Here is a 14,105-nt window from a genome sequence, read left to right as displayed (position 1 = left end):
AAACAGATCCTAATACCCCAGGGTAGTGATTGGGAACATTGCCCTGTGTAGTGTGCTGTCTTTCAGGTGGGACGTTAAACAGGTGTGCTGACTCTGGTCACTGAAGATCCATGGCACTTATTGTAACAGTTAACCCCGGTGTCCTGGCAAAATTTCCATCATGGCCATCTAATCATCCCAGCTTTGAATTGGCTCATTCATCACCCCTCCTCTCCCTCTCCCCTATAACTTTTCCCCAGGTTGTTGCAGTAAATTAGATTTTTTTCTCAGTCAACTTATCTTCAGGGAATTTGTCTTAACCAAACCAAAAAAAGTCCATCTATAACAATCTACTGGCCTCCCAGCATTCTAATGACCTTTCACCCCTGACCCCACATAGCTGTTCCACACCATAGAGAACACCCATGTGATGTCAGGGACACCGCCAGCAACAATATACCAGATCATGTTTACATACCTCTCTCCCGAATACCACAACACCACACACAGTCACAGGCCGCCTAAAGAAGACATGGAGAAGGATGAATGAGGAAGAGACGAAAAAGGCAAAAACCGCCTGGGATGAGGTCAAGAAAACCGCCCAGAACAGAGTTAGCTGGAGATGAGCACCGTCGAGGCTCTTTGCTCCACTAGGAGCTGAAAGGAATAAGTCAAGTAAGTCAAGACCCAGTCTGTCAGAATACATCTCTCCCGTGCACACTCCGTCAGAACAGACACTCCCGTTCACTATTAGACCAGGACAAGTTAGAGCTATATTAGCCATAGAGGGGTTCTAACCCCCTGGTCTCCTTATAGCAGCATGCTAGGCAGTGAGTTGGTGTCCAGAGTCACATGCTACACAAATAGGACAAGACAGAATTGGACTGGAGGCCCTATTTTGGTTAAGAACACAATGACTGGGGCCTCCCGAGTGACGCAGTGGTCTAAGGCACTGCAACGCAGTGCTAGCTGTGCCACTAGAGATTCTGAGTTCGAGTCCAGGCTCTGTCGCAGCCGGCCGCGACTGGAGGACCCATGGGGCGGCGACAATTGTCCTAGCGTCGTCCGGGTTAGGGGAAGGTTTGGCCGGCTGGGATATCCTTGTCCCATCGCGCAATAGCGACTCCTGTGGTGGGCCGGGCGCAGTGCACGCTGACACGGTTGCCAGGTGCACTGTGTTTCCTCTGACACATTGGTGCGGCTGGCATCCCGGTTAAGGGGGCATTGTGTCAAGAAGCAGTGCGGCTTGGTTGGGCTGTGTTTGGAGGTCACACAGCTCTCGACCTTTGCCTCTCCCGAGTCTGTACGGGAGTTGTAGCGATGAGATAAGACTGTAACTCCCAATAGGATACCGCGAAATTGGGGAGAAAACGGAGTAAAAATAAATAAATAAATAAAAAAGAACACAATGGCCAGGAGGCCTGGGAGCACATAGTGGAAAGGAATCAGGGAGAGAACAGAGTGATACCAAACTTGAAATATTTCCTTTAAATAGCACCCAGTTTTTTTGAAAGGGTGGAAGACAAAACTGCCTATGTGCCCTTGAGCAAGGCACTTAACCCTAATTTCTCCAGGATCGCCGTTGATATTGGCAGACCCTGGCTTTGACCCCACTCTCCGAGGGTGTCTCAGGGGAAGTTAGGATATGTAAAAAAAACGATTTACAAATCTCACGTATATTAATACACACTTATGCATGTGTGAAATAGGACAAACATAAGCACCCGCCAAATGATGATGATTATTTATTATTTACAGGATGTTGTTGCTCCCTGGCGGTCATACTGTGTATTACAACCTTCAGTCTGTTTATCTCTCAACTCAGGGTTGTACATTTTTTTTTATTTGTGTTTCATACATATGGAATATGTTTTATTGAAATTATCAGATTAATGATGGAGGGATCACAAAAGATGGCTTATCCCAAATTGACCCCTAGACCCTATGCCCTGTGCACTTGTGGCGATATGAGAGGATTTTACAGGCAGAGAAACATGGTAATAGCTCCAACTTGCACTCTGATTTGCTAGGCACATGTTTCACCATACTGCATACACCAATCAAGTGCATAGGGTATGGTTCTAGGGCACACGTGTCAAACTAATTCCACGGAGGGCCAAGTGTCTATGGGTTTTCGCTCCTCTCTTGTACTTGATTGGTTAATTAAGTTCAACAATAGGTAAGGAACTCCCCTCACCTGGTTGTCTAGGTCTGAATTGAAAGGAAAAATCAATAACCCGTAGACACTCGGCCCTCTGTGGAATGAAGTTTGGCACCCCTGTTCTAGGGGTTGATTTGGGATTGGGCCATATATATATATATATATATATACAGTGCCTTGCGAAATTATTCGGCCCCCTTGAACTTTGCGACCTTTTGCCACATTTCAGGCTTCAAACATAAAGATATAAAACTGTATTTTTTTGTGAAGAATCAACAACAAGTGGGACACAATCATGAAGTGGAACGACATTTATTGGATATTTCAAACTTTTTTAACAAATCAAAAACTGAAAAATTGGGCGTGCAAAATTATTCAGCCCCTTTACTTTCAGTGCAGCAAACTCTCTCCAGAAGTTCAGTGAGGATCTCTGAATGATCCAATGTTGACCTAAATGACTAATGATGATAAATACAATCCGCCTGTGTGTAATCAAGTCTCCGTATAAATGCACCTGCACTGTGATAGTCTCAGAGGTCCGTTAAAAGCGCAGAGAGCATCATGAAGAACAAGGAACACACCAGGCAGGTCCGAGATACTGTTGTGAAGAAGTTTAAAGCCGGATTTGGATACAAAAAGATTTCCCAAGCTTTAAACATCCCAAGGAGCACTGTGCAAGCGATAATATTGAAATGGAAGGAGTATCAGACCACTGCAAATCTACCAAGACCTGGCCGTCCCTCTAAACTTTCAGCTCATACAAGGAGAAGACTGATCAGAGATGCAGCCAAGAGGCCCATGATCACTCTGGATGAACTGCAGAGATCTACAGCTGAGGTGGGAGACTCTGTCCATAGGACAACAATCAGTCATATATTGCACAAATCTGGCCTGTATGGAAGAGTGGCAAGAAGAAAGCCATCTCTTAAAGATATCCATAAAAAGTGTTGTTTAAAGTTTGCCACAAGCCACCTGGGAGACACACCAAACATGTGGAAGAAGGTGCTCTGGTCAGATGAAACCAAAATTGAACTTTTTGGCAACAATGCAAAACGTTATGTTTGGCGTAAAAGCAACACAGCTGAACACACCTTCCCCACTGTCAAACATGGTGGTGGCAGCATCATGGTTTGGGCCTGCTTTTCTTCAGCAGGGACAGGGAAGATGGTTAAAATTGATGGGAAGATGGATGGAGCCAAATACAGGACCATTCTGGAAGAAAACCTGATGGAGTCTGCAAAAGAACTGAGACTGGGACGGAGATTTGTCTTCCAACAAGACAATGATCCAAAACATAAAGCAAAATCTACAATGGAATGGTTCAAAAATAAACATATCCAGGTGTTAGAATGGCCAAGTCAAAGTCCAGACCTGAATCCAATCGAGAATCTGTGGAAAGAACTGAAAACTGCTGTTCACAAATGCTCTCCATCCAACCTCACTGAGCTCGAGCTGTTTTGCAAGGAGGAATGGGAAAACATTTCAGTCTCTCGATGTGCAAAACTGATAGAGACATACCCCAAGCGACTTACAGCTGTAATCGCAGCAAAAGGTGGCGCTACAAAGTATTAACTTAAGGGGGCTGAATAATTTTGCACGCCCAATTTTTCAGTTTTTGATTTGTTAAAAAAGTTTGAAATATCCAATAAATGTCGTTCCACTTCATGATTGTGTCCCACTTGTTGTTGATTCTTCACAAAAAAATACAGTTTTATATCTATGTTTGAAGCCAGAAATGTGGCAAAAGGTCGCAAAGTTCAAGGGGGCCGAATACTTTCGCAAGGCACTGTGTGTATATATATATATAGTTTCCTCCCATATTCATTGAAATAATGTATTCATTTATCCACTAGATAGCATCATCTGATTTCTGAACAATACAGCTTCATCAAACAGACTGGATTCGTAAGGTTACAGATTCATTTGGCGTCCCAAATGCCACTATATTCCCTATATAGTGCATTACTTTGACCAGGGTCCCGTCCCAAGTGGCCCCTATTCCCTACATAGTACAGTACTTTTGACCAGAGCCCTATGGGTCCTGGTCCAAAGAGGTGCACTATATAGGAAATAGGGTGCCATTAGGGACACAATATTAGTAACTTCCCCCAAACCTGTTATTTATGTTCTGTCTGCTCTTCTATGGTTCTGCAGGAAGACTCTCCAAGGTCACTTCCACATCTACGGACTGTTCAATGAGCTGCGAGACACCAGGAGTCCTATTTACATAATTAAATAAAAGACAAGTAGACAGCCTTACCCTGACGTGTGCGTGGGTGTCAAATCAAATGAAATCACATACACATGTTTAGCAGATGTTATTGCGGGTGTAGCGAAATGCTTGTGTTTCTAGCTCTGACAGTGCAGTCATTTCTGCTCTCTGTGTTTGTGTGCTTGCATGCGTGTCTTCTCTTTCTCTCTTTCTGTGTGTGTGATTGTGGTTTTGTGCAGGAATTACACAAGGAATAATAAGGGTGATTAATTCAAATGATTTATTGTAACGACTTACATTTAAACAATAAAGGTACAGTAATTCCGTATTCTTTTATTTTCCAACATTTGGTGCAGTAATGGTTAACTGTTCAATAGAATGAATGATATACTACGGTGAAGCTGTCTGGAAGTAAAAAGAAATGTTAAGAATAGTGTCCTCCCATTGTATGACTCGTATAACTCAGAAAATGAGTCGCAAACGGCACCCTATTTAGTGCACGTTTGACCAAAGCCTAGTGTACTATAAAGATAAATAAAGTGCCACTTGTATTTAGGCTACCTTTAATAAAATAATTATTCAAACTACCCGCATAGCTTTTCACAATCTAATCTTTAATAAGGTGCTTTCTCTATTGTGTTACTGGCGCTTTCACTAAAAAGCTTTTGAGTAACCTTTTCCTCCCTTCTATTGGCTACTGCTTTGATAAATTAAGTTTAGACAGCAATACAACCACAAAGATGGACTGATTCACAGCCTATTCAACTGTAAAGGGCTTTGTTGAATCCCTTTAAAGTAGTCTCTCCTAAGATTACATACACCTCATGTGACGCGCTTCTTCCCGCAGGCAGGGGGCAACATGACCGAGCCATAGCCCAGAGACCCTGCAGCGGTTGCGGCGCTGTTCAGCTTCAATCTGTTCAGATTACCAGAAGACGTCTGAGTACAGGGAAGGACACTGCTCGTTCTACCCTCAATAAATTGTTACCAGATTGCGGTTCCTATTCGGGCACGGCAGAGAGAGTGGATGTAAACAATATAGGGGTTTCCCTTTCGTCAGGTTCTTCCAGAATCTTCTATTTTGTATCCTAATTAATTGATGCAGTTGAACAGCGATTAAAGCAGGTGATATCGATCTGGTTGAATGGACACGACAAGTGAGAGGCCGGTGGTGAAGATGCCGGGAGCTGTGTCTCTTTCGGACCGTGAAATCCCCCCGGGTCATGGGCAGCAAGGGTGCTCTGGTACCGGGAAAATAATGGTATCTGGCTCGGGTTCTATGGTTCTACCGGGCGGGATAATCAACCCGCAGGTGCCCATCCGGAATATCAAGATGAAATTCGCGGTTCTGATCGGATTGATCCAGGTGGGGGAGGTTAGCAACAGGGATATCGTGGAGACTGTGCTCAACCTGGTAAGGAAATATAAACCATTTCAGAAACAGCATTTTACACATGCAACAAACACAACATCATCAACACGCACAGAGCGCTACAGTGTAGCACCATAATAAAGGGTACGGGTCTCAGTGGATGACTCGATGCCTGGCAAAACGGGGGTTGCTGCTGCTGCATGTGTTCTGTTCTGTACAGGTCTGATATTGTAGTCTAGAGACCATGTAACTAGAGATTACAGATAGGGTGTTATTAGAGATGGGGTTCATTCTTATTAGGGATTGAGGCATTACTCTGAACTCTTATGGAGTGTGACTGTTTTCTCATTTGAGCTTGTGCTTGTTAGACAACATTTCAACATCTGAAGATGACAGCTAACATAACATGACCCATTTGCAATATTTAGAACACATCAGATCAGATACATGGTGCCCCAATCTGATGTGGTGGATGGGACCACAGAAGGTGTCGCACTGGGCAAAAACTGGTTGAACAACGTTGTTTCCACGTGATTTCAACCCCAAAAATGAAAGTGATGTTATATGAAGGTGGGAAAACTGATAGAATTTGCAGAAAGTCATCAGTGTAAGGGCTTTTCATATTTTTTTTTTCACCCAAGTTTTTAACCTAAATGACATGGTGACATTTGTTGTTGATTTCACACTGAATTCATGTCAGTTGACAACTCAACCAAATGTCAATCAAAACTAGATGTTAAACTGACGTCTGTACCCAGTGGGGTGTGTCTGTATGTATGTCTGTCTGTCTGTGTGTTCATGCATGTGTCTGTATGTCTGTAGCAGGTACAGGGCAGAGATGTGTGCTGCTGTGGTCTGGCTGCATTACCCATTCCACCTGTATGCTCTGTCATGCTCTGGGGCGGCAGGGTAGCTTAGTGGTTAGAGTGTCGGACTAGTAACCGGAAGGTTAGGTTGCAAGTTCAAAGCCGACAAGGTCTGTCATTCTGCCCCTGAACAAACCGCAAGCAATGCAGATGTAGAAGCATAAGAGGCAACCTTAATGGTAGCTATTGCAGGTATGAAGATGGAACCAGTCCATTCAATCATCATATTTCACTAATAGTTCCCATTTGGCCTCTTAGGCTTCCTGTCTAATATATCTGGGTAAATGGGTAAATGGGGAAATATCAGTCCTAATAGGCTATAGTTGATTCATATGATAGCTTTCATTTGTAGAGAGATGTGTTGGATGGAAAAACTGTCTATATTAACCATCATCCATCAACTCCTTGTAGAAGTGGAAATTGTATTTGAGTCTCAAATGGCACCCTATTTCCTATATAGTGCACTACTTTTGACCAGAGCCCTATGGTCAGAAGTAGTGAAACTATAGGAATAGAGTTCCATGTGTGAACACACTGTTTCATGTGATGGTTTTTAGTGCTGCATGTCAGGAGGTGTGTTTTTAATGTGCCCCTGGTATGAAGAAACAGTGTGTATGATGGTGAACAGTTCTCTGTCGAGAACATTATGTTTCTTTCTGAGTAATGTCTCCTCTCCTCTAACTAATGGTTCCATTAACACGTCTCTGTCATCAGGCAGGACAAACTACCCTACATGAGAACTAGAATGAATAGCATAACACTCAATTAGGTATTGTTAAAAGCAAAAATGGAATCTAAAAAGGTGATTGCTGTAATGGAAAACAGACACAAGCAGGCTAGGGTAGAGATGTAGAATGCATCCCAAATGGCACCCTATTCCTTATACGGTGGACTACTTTTGACCAGTATACTATAAAGAGAATAGAGTGCTATTTTGGATGCACCATATGAGTGTGCAGGGCTGCATCTGTCTGATTCATATCCCCACAGTTCACTTGAGGTTGGATGAACACATACCGTAGCAGCACGGTCTCAATTGGAGAGAGACAGTGGGATGGAGGGAACATTTTAGCATAATGCTAATATAATGCTAATCGTGTCTCTCCTGTATGTATGAATGAATGATTCAGAGGGTCAGGACTCTGAACAGAGACCAGTCTGATTACAGAACAATGGAGAGAGAGACGTGGAGCGACTGAGAGCAGAGTCAAGTAGGAGCAGGTTGACAATGATGAGTGGATGAAAGGAGGAGTAGGAAGAGGTGGAGTAGGACGGGAAGAGAGATATAGGTCAAGTTCCTGCCCGACTAGATTTGCAGGCATTGCATTGAGTCAACCAATGGTTGCGTGCTATGTCGTCATCATCGACTATGCAGTCGGGCATCAGATGGTGATATCATATGATGTGGTTTGCTGATATGTTAAAAATACAGTACCTATCCAGGCATTGTAAGATCTTGCATGCATTTGCAATGTACTTGGGAAGGAACTCGACCATAGTGATCTATCGTATGAGGCCTTGTAAAAACCTTGTACACATGATCTTGATGTGTACATGCATCCTGAACTTATGGACTGGCATGTTGAATCTAGCTAGTGTTATGAATAACTAGGGTATTTTGGGGGGCAGGTAGCCGAAGTGGTTAGAGCTTTGGGCCAGTAACCGAAAGGTTGCTAGATCAAATCCCTGAGCTGACAAGTTAAACATCTGTCGTTCTGCCCCTGAACAAGGCAGTTAACCCACGGTTCCTAGGCTATCATTGTGAAAAATAATTTGTTCTTAACTGACTTGCCTAGTTAAACTAAAGGATAAATATGGCTGAGAACTGAAGTTGGCCATCCCTCGATCTAGACTAGGTTATGTCCCAAATGGCACCCTATATAGTGCACTATGGGCCCTGGTCAAAAGTAGTACTGTACATTACAGTATAGAGAATAGGGTGCCATTTGGGATGCAACCTAGATGATGGAACACCACTCCTGGGTCTTAAAGGGCTCAAATCCATTCTGACACATCAACTGTACACTGTCCCGTGGAGGAGAATAATGAACCTCCTATCAGACAGATGCTACAACACTGTGTTGTGATGCTATAAGGCAGTATCCTGCCCCACGGTGCCACCTTCCATCATCTCAGCTCATTAAGCCTGCTTAGCTCGTTTATCTTCTCTATAGAAGCCAGTCTGAATAAAGCTGTAAATAAGATAACGTGTCATAATGAATTAAGTCTCCCCTCTAGGTTTCATTCAGCAGGGTTGTAATTCATTAATGCACACCGTAGCAAAACGTTTCGCAACTGAAAACATTTTGTAAACGAAAATGACCGTTTCTTATTGGAAAAGTTCAGGTCTATTTTCTTCCGTTTGGTTTCTAGTGAATACTACCCAGGAATTTGATTGTTTAATGAGGGATGAGATTAATCAGGACTTTTTCACTTAGCAACATTCAGATTCAGTGTTTAATAATAGTCACATGTACAGGGTTGCAGGTGTGATTGCTGGGTACAGTGAAAATCTTAGGCTTCGAGTTCCAAGATGCAGGACTAAGTTAATTAAAATGATCTAAATGGTAATAAAAACAACAACAATATGAATATAAATAGCACTATATGCTATGTACAACAACAACTGTAGCAGTGATGAATAAATAAGGCAGAGTAAAGACTGTTGAGGGGGTGGGGGAGAAAAATGACCATTGAGGGAATGTGGGGACTAAACAAAATGAAAAACCTGTTTTGATCAGCAGTCTGTTCCTCACCTGTAGTTTGTCCCAGCAGTTCATTAAATATGTAATAACACATCATGTTCATGAAGTGCTTCTCTGAAACCCAATAATGCTAAGATCAGGGACCAGTACACAGTGTATTTACATTAGCATATTCTGGATATTACTGACTAGGTCAGAGAACTAGTCATCTAGAATATGATTATGATTCTGGTCAGCCACCGCAGATCCCCATCACCATTCTGCCTAGCTGGTGGTGTCTCTGGGTGGCAGCTGGCACGTTGCCACACTTCATATCCCACATCTGTTTTACAGGGTGGCTGACAAGGTGAGGGATGGGTGGCTGATGGATGGCTGATGGATGGATCAGAGGCTGCTACTGATAGATGCTGCAGTAGTCCTACAGTAACAGTGTGATAGATGATGCAGCTGGCCTACAGTAACAGTGTTTTAGATGATGGAGCTGGCCTACAGTAACAGTGTTTTAGATGATGCAGCTGGCCTACAGTAACAGTGTTTTAGATGATGCAGCTGGCCTACAGTAACAGTGTGATAGATGATGCAGTAGGCCTTCAGTAACAGTGTGATAGATGATGCAGTAGGCCTACAGTAACAGTGTGATAGATGATGCAGTAGGCCTTCAGTAACAGTGTTTTAGATGATGCAGTAGTCCTACAGTAACAGTGTGATAGATGATGCAGTAGGCCTTCAGTAACAGTGTGATAGATGATGCAGTAGGCCTACAGTAACAGTGTGATAGATGATGCAGTAGGCCTACTGTAACAGTGTGATAGATGATGCAGTAGGCCTACAGTAACATTGTTATTGATGATGCAGCTGGCCTACAGTAACAGTGTTTTAGATGATGCAGCTGGCCTACAGTAACAGTGTTTTAGATGATGCAGCTGACCTACAGTAACAGTGTTTTAGATGATGCAGCTGGCCTACAGTAACAGTGTTTTAGATGATGCAGCTGGCCTACAGTAACAGTGTGATAGATGATGCAGTAGGCCTACAGTAACAGTGTGATATATGATGCAGTAGTCCTACAGTAACAGTGTGATAGATGATGCAGTAGGCCTACAGTAACATTGTTATTGATGATGCAGCTGGCCTACAGTAACAGTGTTTTAGATGATGCAGCTGGCCTACAGTAACAGTGTTTTAGATGATGCAGCTGGCCTACAGTAACAGTGTTTTAGATGATGCAGCTGGCCTACAGTAACATTGTTATTGATGATGCAGCTGGCCTACAGTAACAGTGTGATAGATGATGCAGTAGGCCTACAGTAACAGTGTGATAGATGATGCAGTAGGCCTACAGTAACAGTGTTTTAGATGCTGCAGTAGTCCTACAGTAAGTGTGCTTGATGATGCTGTAGGCCTACAGTAACAGTGTGATAGATGATGCAGTACACCTACAGTAACAGTGTGATAGATGATGCAGTAGTCCTACAGTAAGTGTGCTTGATGATGCTGTAGGCCTACAATAACAGTGTGATAGATGATGCAGTAAACCTACAGTAACAGTGTGATAGATGATGCAGTAGGCCTACAGTAACAGTGTTTTAGATGATGCAGTAGGCCTACAGTAACAGTGTGATAGATGATGCAGTAGGCCTACAGTAACAGTGTTTTAGATGCTGCAGTAGACCTACAGTAACAGTGTGATAGATGATGCAGTAGGCCTACAGTAACAGTGTTTTAGATGCTGCAGTAGGCCTACAGTAACAGTGTGATAGATGATGCAGTAGGCCTACAGTAACAGTGTGATAGATGATGCAGTAGGCCTACAGTAACAGTGTGATAGATGATGCAGTAGGCCTACAGTAACAGTGTGATAGATGATGCAGTAGGCCTACAGTAACAGTGTTTTCGATGATGCAGTAGGCCTACAGTAACAGTGTGATAGATGATGCTGTAGGCCTACAGTAACAGTGTTTTAGATGATGCAGTAGGCCTACAGTAACAGTGTGATAGATGATGCAGTAGTCCTACAGTAACAGTGTGATAGATGATGCAGTAGGCCTACTGTAACAGTGTGATAGATGATGCAGCTGGCCTACAGTAACAGTGTGATAGATGATGCAGCTGGCCTACAGTAACAGTGTGACAGGTGATGCAGTAGATCTACAGTAACAGTGTGATAGATGATGCAGTAGTCCTACAGTAACAGTGTGATAGATGATGCAGTAGGCCTACAGTAAGTGTGTTTGATGATGCAGTAGGCCTACAGTAACAGTGTTTTAGATGATGCAGTAGGCCTACAGTAACAGTGTGATAGATGATGTAGCTGGCCTACAGTAACAGTGTGATAGATGATGCAGTAGGCCTACAGTAACAGTGTGATAGATGATGCAGTAGGCCTACAGTAACAGTGTGATAGATGATGCAGTAGGCCTACAGTAACAGTGTGATAGATGATGCAGTAGGCCTACAGTAACAGTGTGATAGATGATGCAGTAGGCCTACAGTAACATTGTTATTGATGATGCAGCTGGCCTACAGTAACAGTGTTTTAGATGATGCAGCTGGCCTACAGTAACAGTGTTTTAGATGATGCAGCTGGCCTACAGTAACAGTGTTTTAGATGATGCAGCTGGCCTACAGTAACATTGTTATTGATGATGCAGCTGGCCTACAGTAACAGTGTGATAGATGATGCAGTAGGCCTACAGTAACAGTGTGATAGATGATGCAGTAGGCCTACAGTAACAGTGTTTTAGATGCTGCAGTAGTCCTACAGTAAGTGTGCTTGATGATGCTGTAGGCCTACAGTAACAGTGTGATAGATGATGCAGTACACCTACAGTAACAGTGTGATAGATGATGCAGTAGTCCTACAGTAAGTGTGCTTGATGATGCTGTAGGCCTACAGTAACAGTGTGATAGATGCAGTACACCTACAGTAACAGTGTGATAGATGATGCAGTAGGCCTACAGTAACAGTGTTTTAGATGATGCAGTAGGCCTACAGTAACAGTGTTTTAGATGATGCAGTAGGCCTACAGTAACAGTGTGATAGATGATGCAGTAGGCCTACAGTAACAGTGTTTTAGATGCTGCAGTAGACCTACAGTAACAGTGTGATAGATGATGCAGTAGGCCTACAGTAACAGTGTGATAGATGACGCAGTAGGCCTACAGTAACAGTGTGATAGATGATGCAGTAGGCCTACAGTAACAGTGTGATAGATGATGCAGTAGGCCTACAGTAACAGTGTGATAGATGATGCAGTAGGCCTACAGTAACAGTGTGATAGATGATGCAGTAGTCCTACAGTAACAGTGTGATAGATGATGCAGTAGGCCTACTGTAACAGTGTGATAGATGATGCAGCTGGCCTACAGTAACAGTGTGATAGATGATGCAGCTGGCCTACAGTAACAGTGTGACAGGTGATGCAGTAGATCTACAGTAACAGTGTGATAGATGATGCAGTAGTCCTACAGTAACAGTGTGATAGATGATGCAGTAGGCCTACAGTAAGTGTGTTTGATGATGCAATAGTCCTACAGTAACAGTGTTTTAGATGATGCAGTAGGCCTACAGTAACAGTGTGATAGATGATGTAGCTGGCCTACAGTAACAGTGTGATAGATGATGCAGTAGACCTACAGTAACAGTGTGATATATGATGCAGTAGGCCTACAGTAACAGTGTGATAGATGATGCAGTAGGCCTACAGTAACAGTGTGATAGATGATGCAGTAGGCCTACAGTAACAGTGTGATAGATGATGCAGTAGGCCTACAGTTAGTGTTTTAGATGATGCAGTAGGCCTACAGTAACAGTGTGATAGATGATGCAGCTGGCCTACAGTAACAGTGTGATAGATGATGCAGCTGGCCTACAGTAACAGTGTGATAGATGATGCAGTAGGCCCACAGTAACAGTGTGATAGATGATGCAGTAGGCCTACAGTAACAGTGTGATAGATGATGCAGTAGGCCTTCAGTAAATATTTTAGATGATGCAGTAGGACCTACAGTAACATTGTGATGTGTAGCCTAACTGTGTTAGTCTACCAGCTTTATTCATCTACACGGCCCCAGGAGACCAGCCCCAGTGACCTTGCTGCTGCAGTAATATAAAAGTGTGTTTGAAATGGCTCCCTATATAGAGAATAGCGTGCTGTTTGGGATGCAGACAACGACAGCCCCATATTCATAAGGACCGCCCGCGCATTCAATGTCTAAGCACTCAGTCTCAGTGTAAGGATCACTATTTCTCATCTTGATATTTTCCTTGATTTAAGTTGAAATCTAAATGTAAATCGGTAATAGTGATGTGACTAAACTCAGGCTACTGTTTGTCACATGGCTTATATCCTGTCGTCTAAACATGACAAAGCAGTGTGTGTACTTGTGTGTCTGTTTAGGATGTCATGCTGCTTGATAGTCTTAGTGGGTATATACAGTTTGGATATAAGGGCACAAGGCGAGACCCAGATGCAGACACAGGAGGCAGATGGTTAGAGTCCAAGGTGTTTATTAACAATCCAAAAGGGGTAGGCAAGAGAATGGTCGTGGACAGGCAAAAAGTCAGAACCAGTTCAGAGTTCCAGAGGTACAGAATGGCAGGCAGGCACGAGGTCAGGGCAGGCAGAATGGTCAGGCAGGCTCGAGGTCAGGGCAGGCAGAATGGTCAGGCAGGCTCGAGGTCAGGGCAGGCAGAATGGTCAGGCAGGCTCGAGGTCAGGGCAGGCAGAATGGTCAGGCAGGCTCGAGGTCAGGGCAGGCAGAATGGTCAGGCAGGCTCGAGGTCAGGGCAGGCAGAATGGTCAGGCAG

General features: G+C 43.5%; 1 protein-coding gene across 8 annotated transcripts in view; it reads left to right on the top strand.

Moving 5' to 3' along the window:
* Positions 1 to 5,225: 5,225 nt before the first annotated feature.
* The window catches only part of LOC110507646 (neurobeachin-like), a 307,618-nt gene continuing 298,738 nt past the window's right edge, over positions 5,226 to 14,105 (top strand). For 6 of the 8 annotated variants that reach the window (XM_036965232.1, XM_036965228.1, XM_036965226.1 and 3 more), the window contains exon 1: positions 5,226 to 5,766. In XM_036965232.1, the coding sequence (XP_036821127.1) occupies positions 5,497 to 5,766 (270 nt within the window). In that variant the 5' untranslated portion in view covers positions 5,226 to 5,496. The remainder of the gene's footprint in view (positions 5,767 to 14,105) is intronic. The other 2 variants (XM_036965231.1, XM_036965229.1) reach the window with 1 other exon arrangement.

The sequence above is a fragment of the Oncorhynchus mykiss genome, chromosome 27 (genome assembly GCF_013265735.2).
Source record: "Oncorhynchus mykiss isolate Arlee chromosome 27, USDA_OmykA_1.1, whole genome shotgun sequence".
Taxonomy (NCBI): Eukaryota; Metazoa; Chordata; class Actinopteri; order Salmoniformes; family Salmonidae; genus Oncorhynchus; species Oncorhynchus mykiss.
Note: the sequence above shows the minus strand (reverse complement) of the source record. Positions and strands in the feature narration are given on the sequence as shown.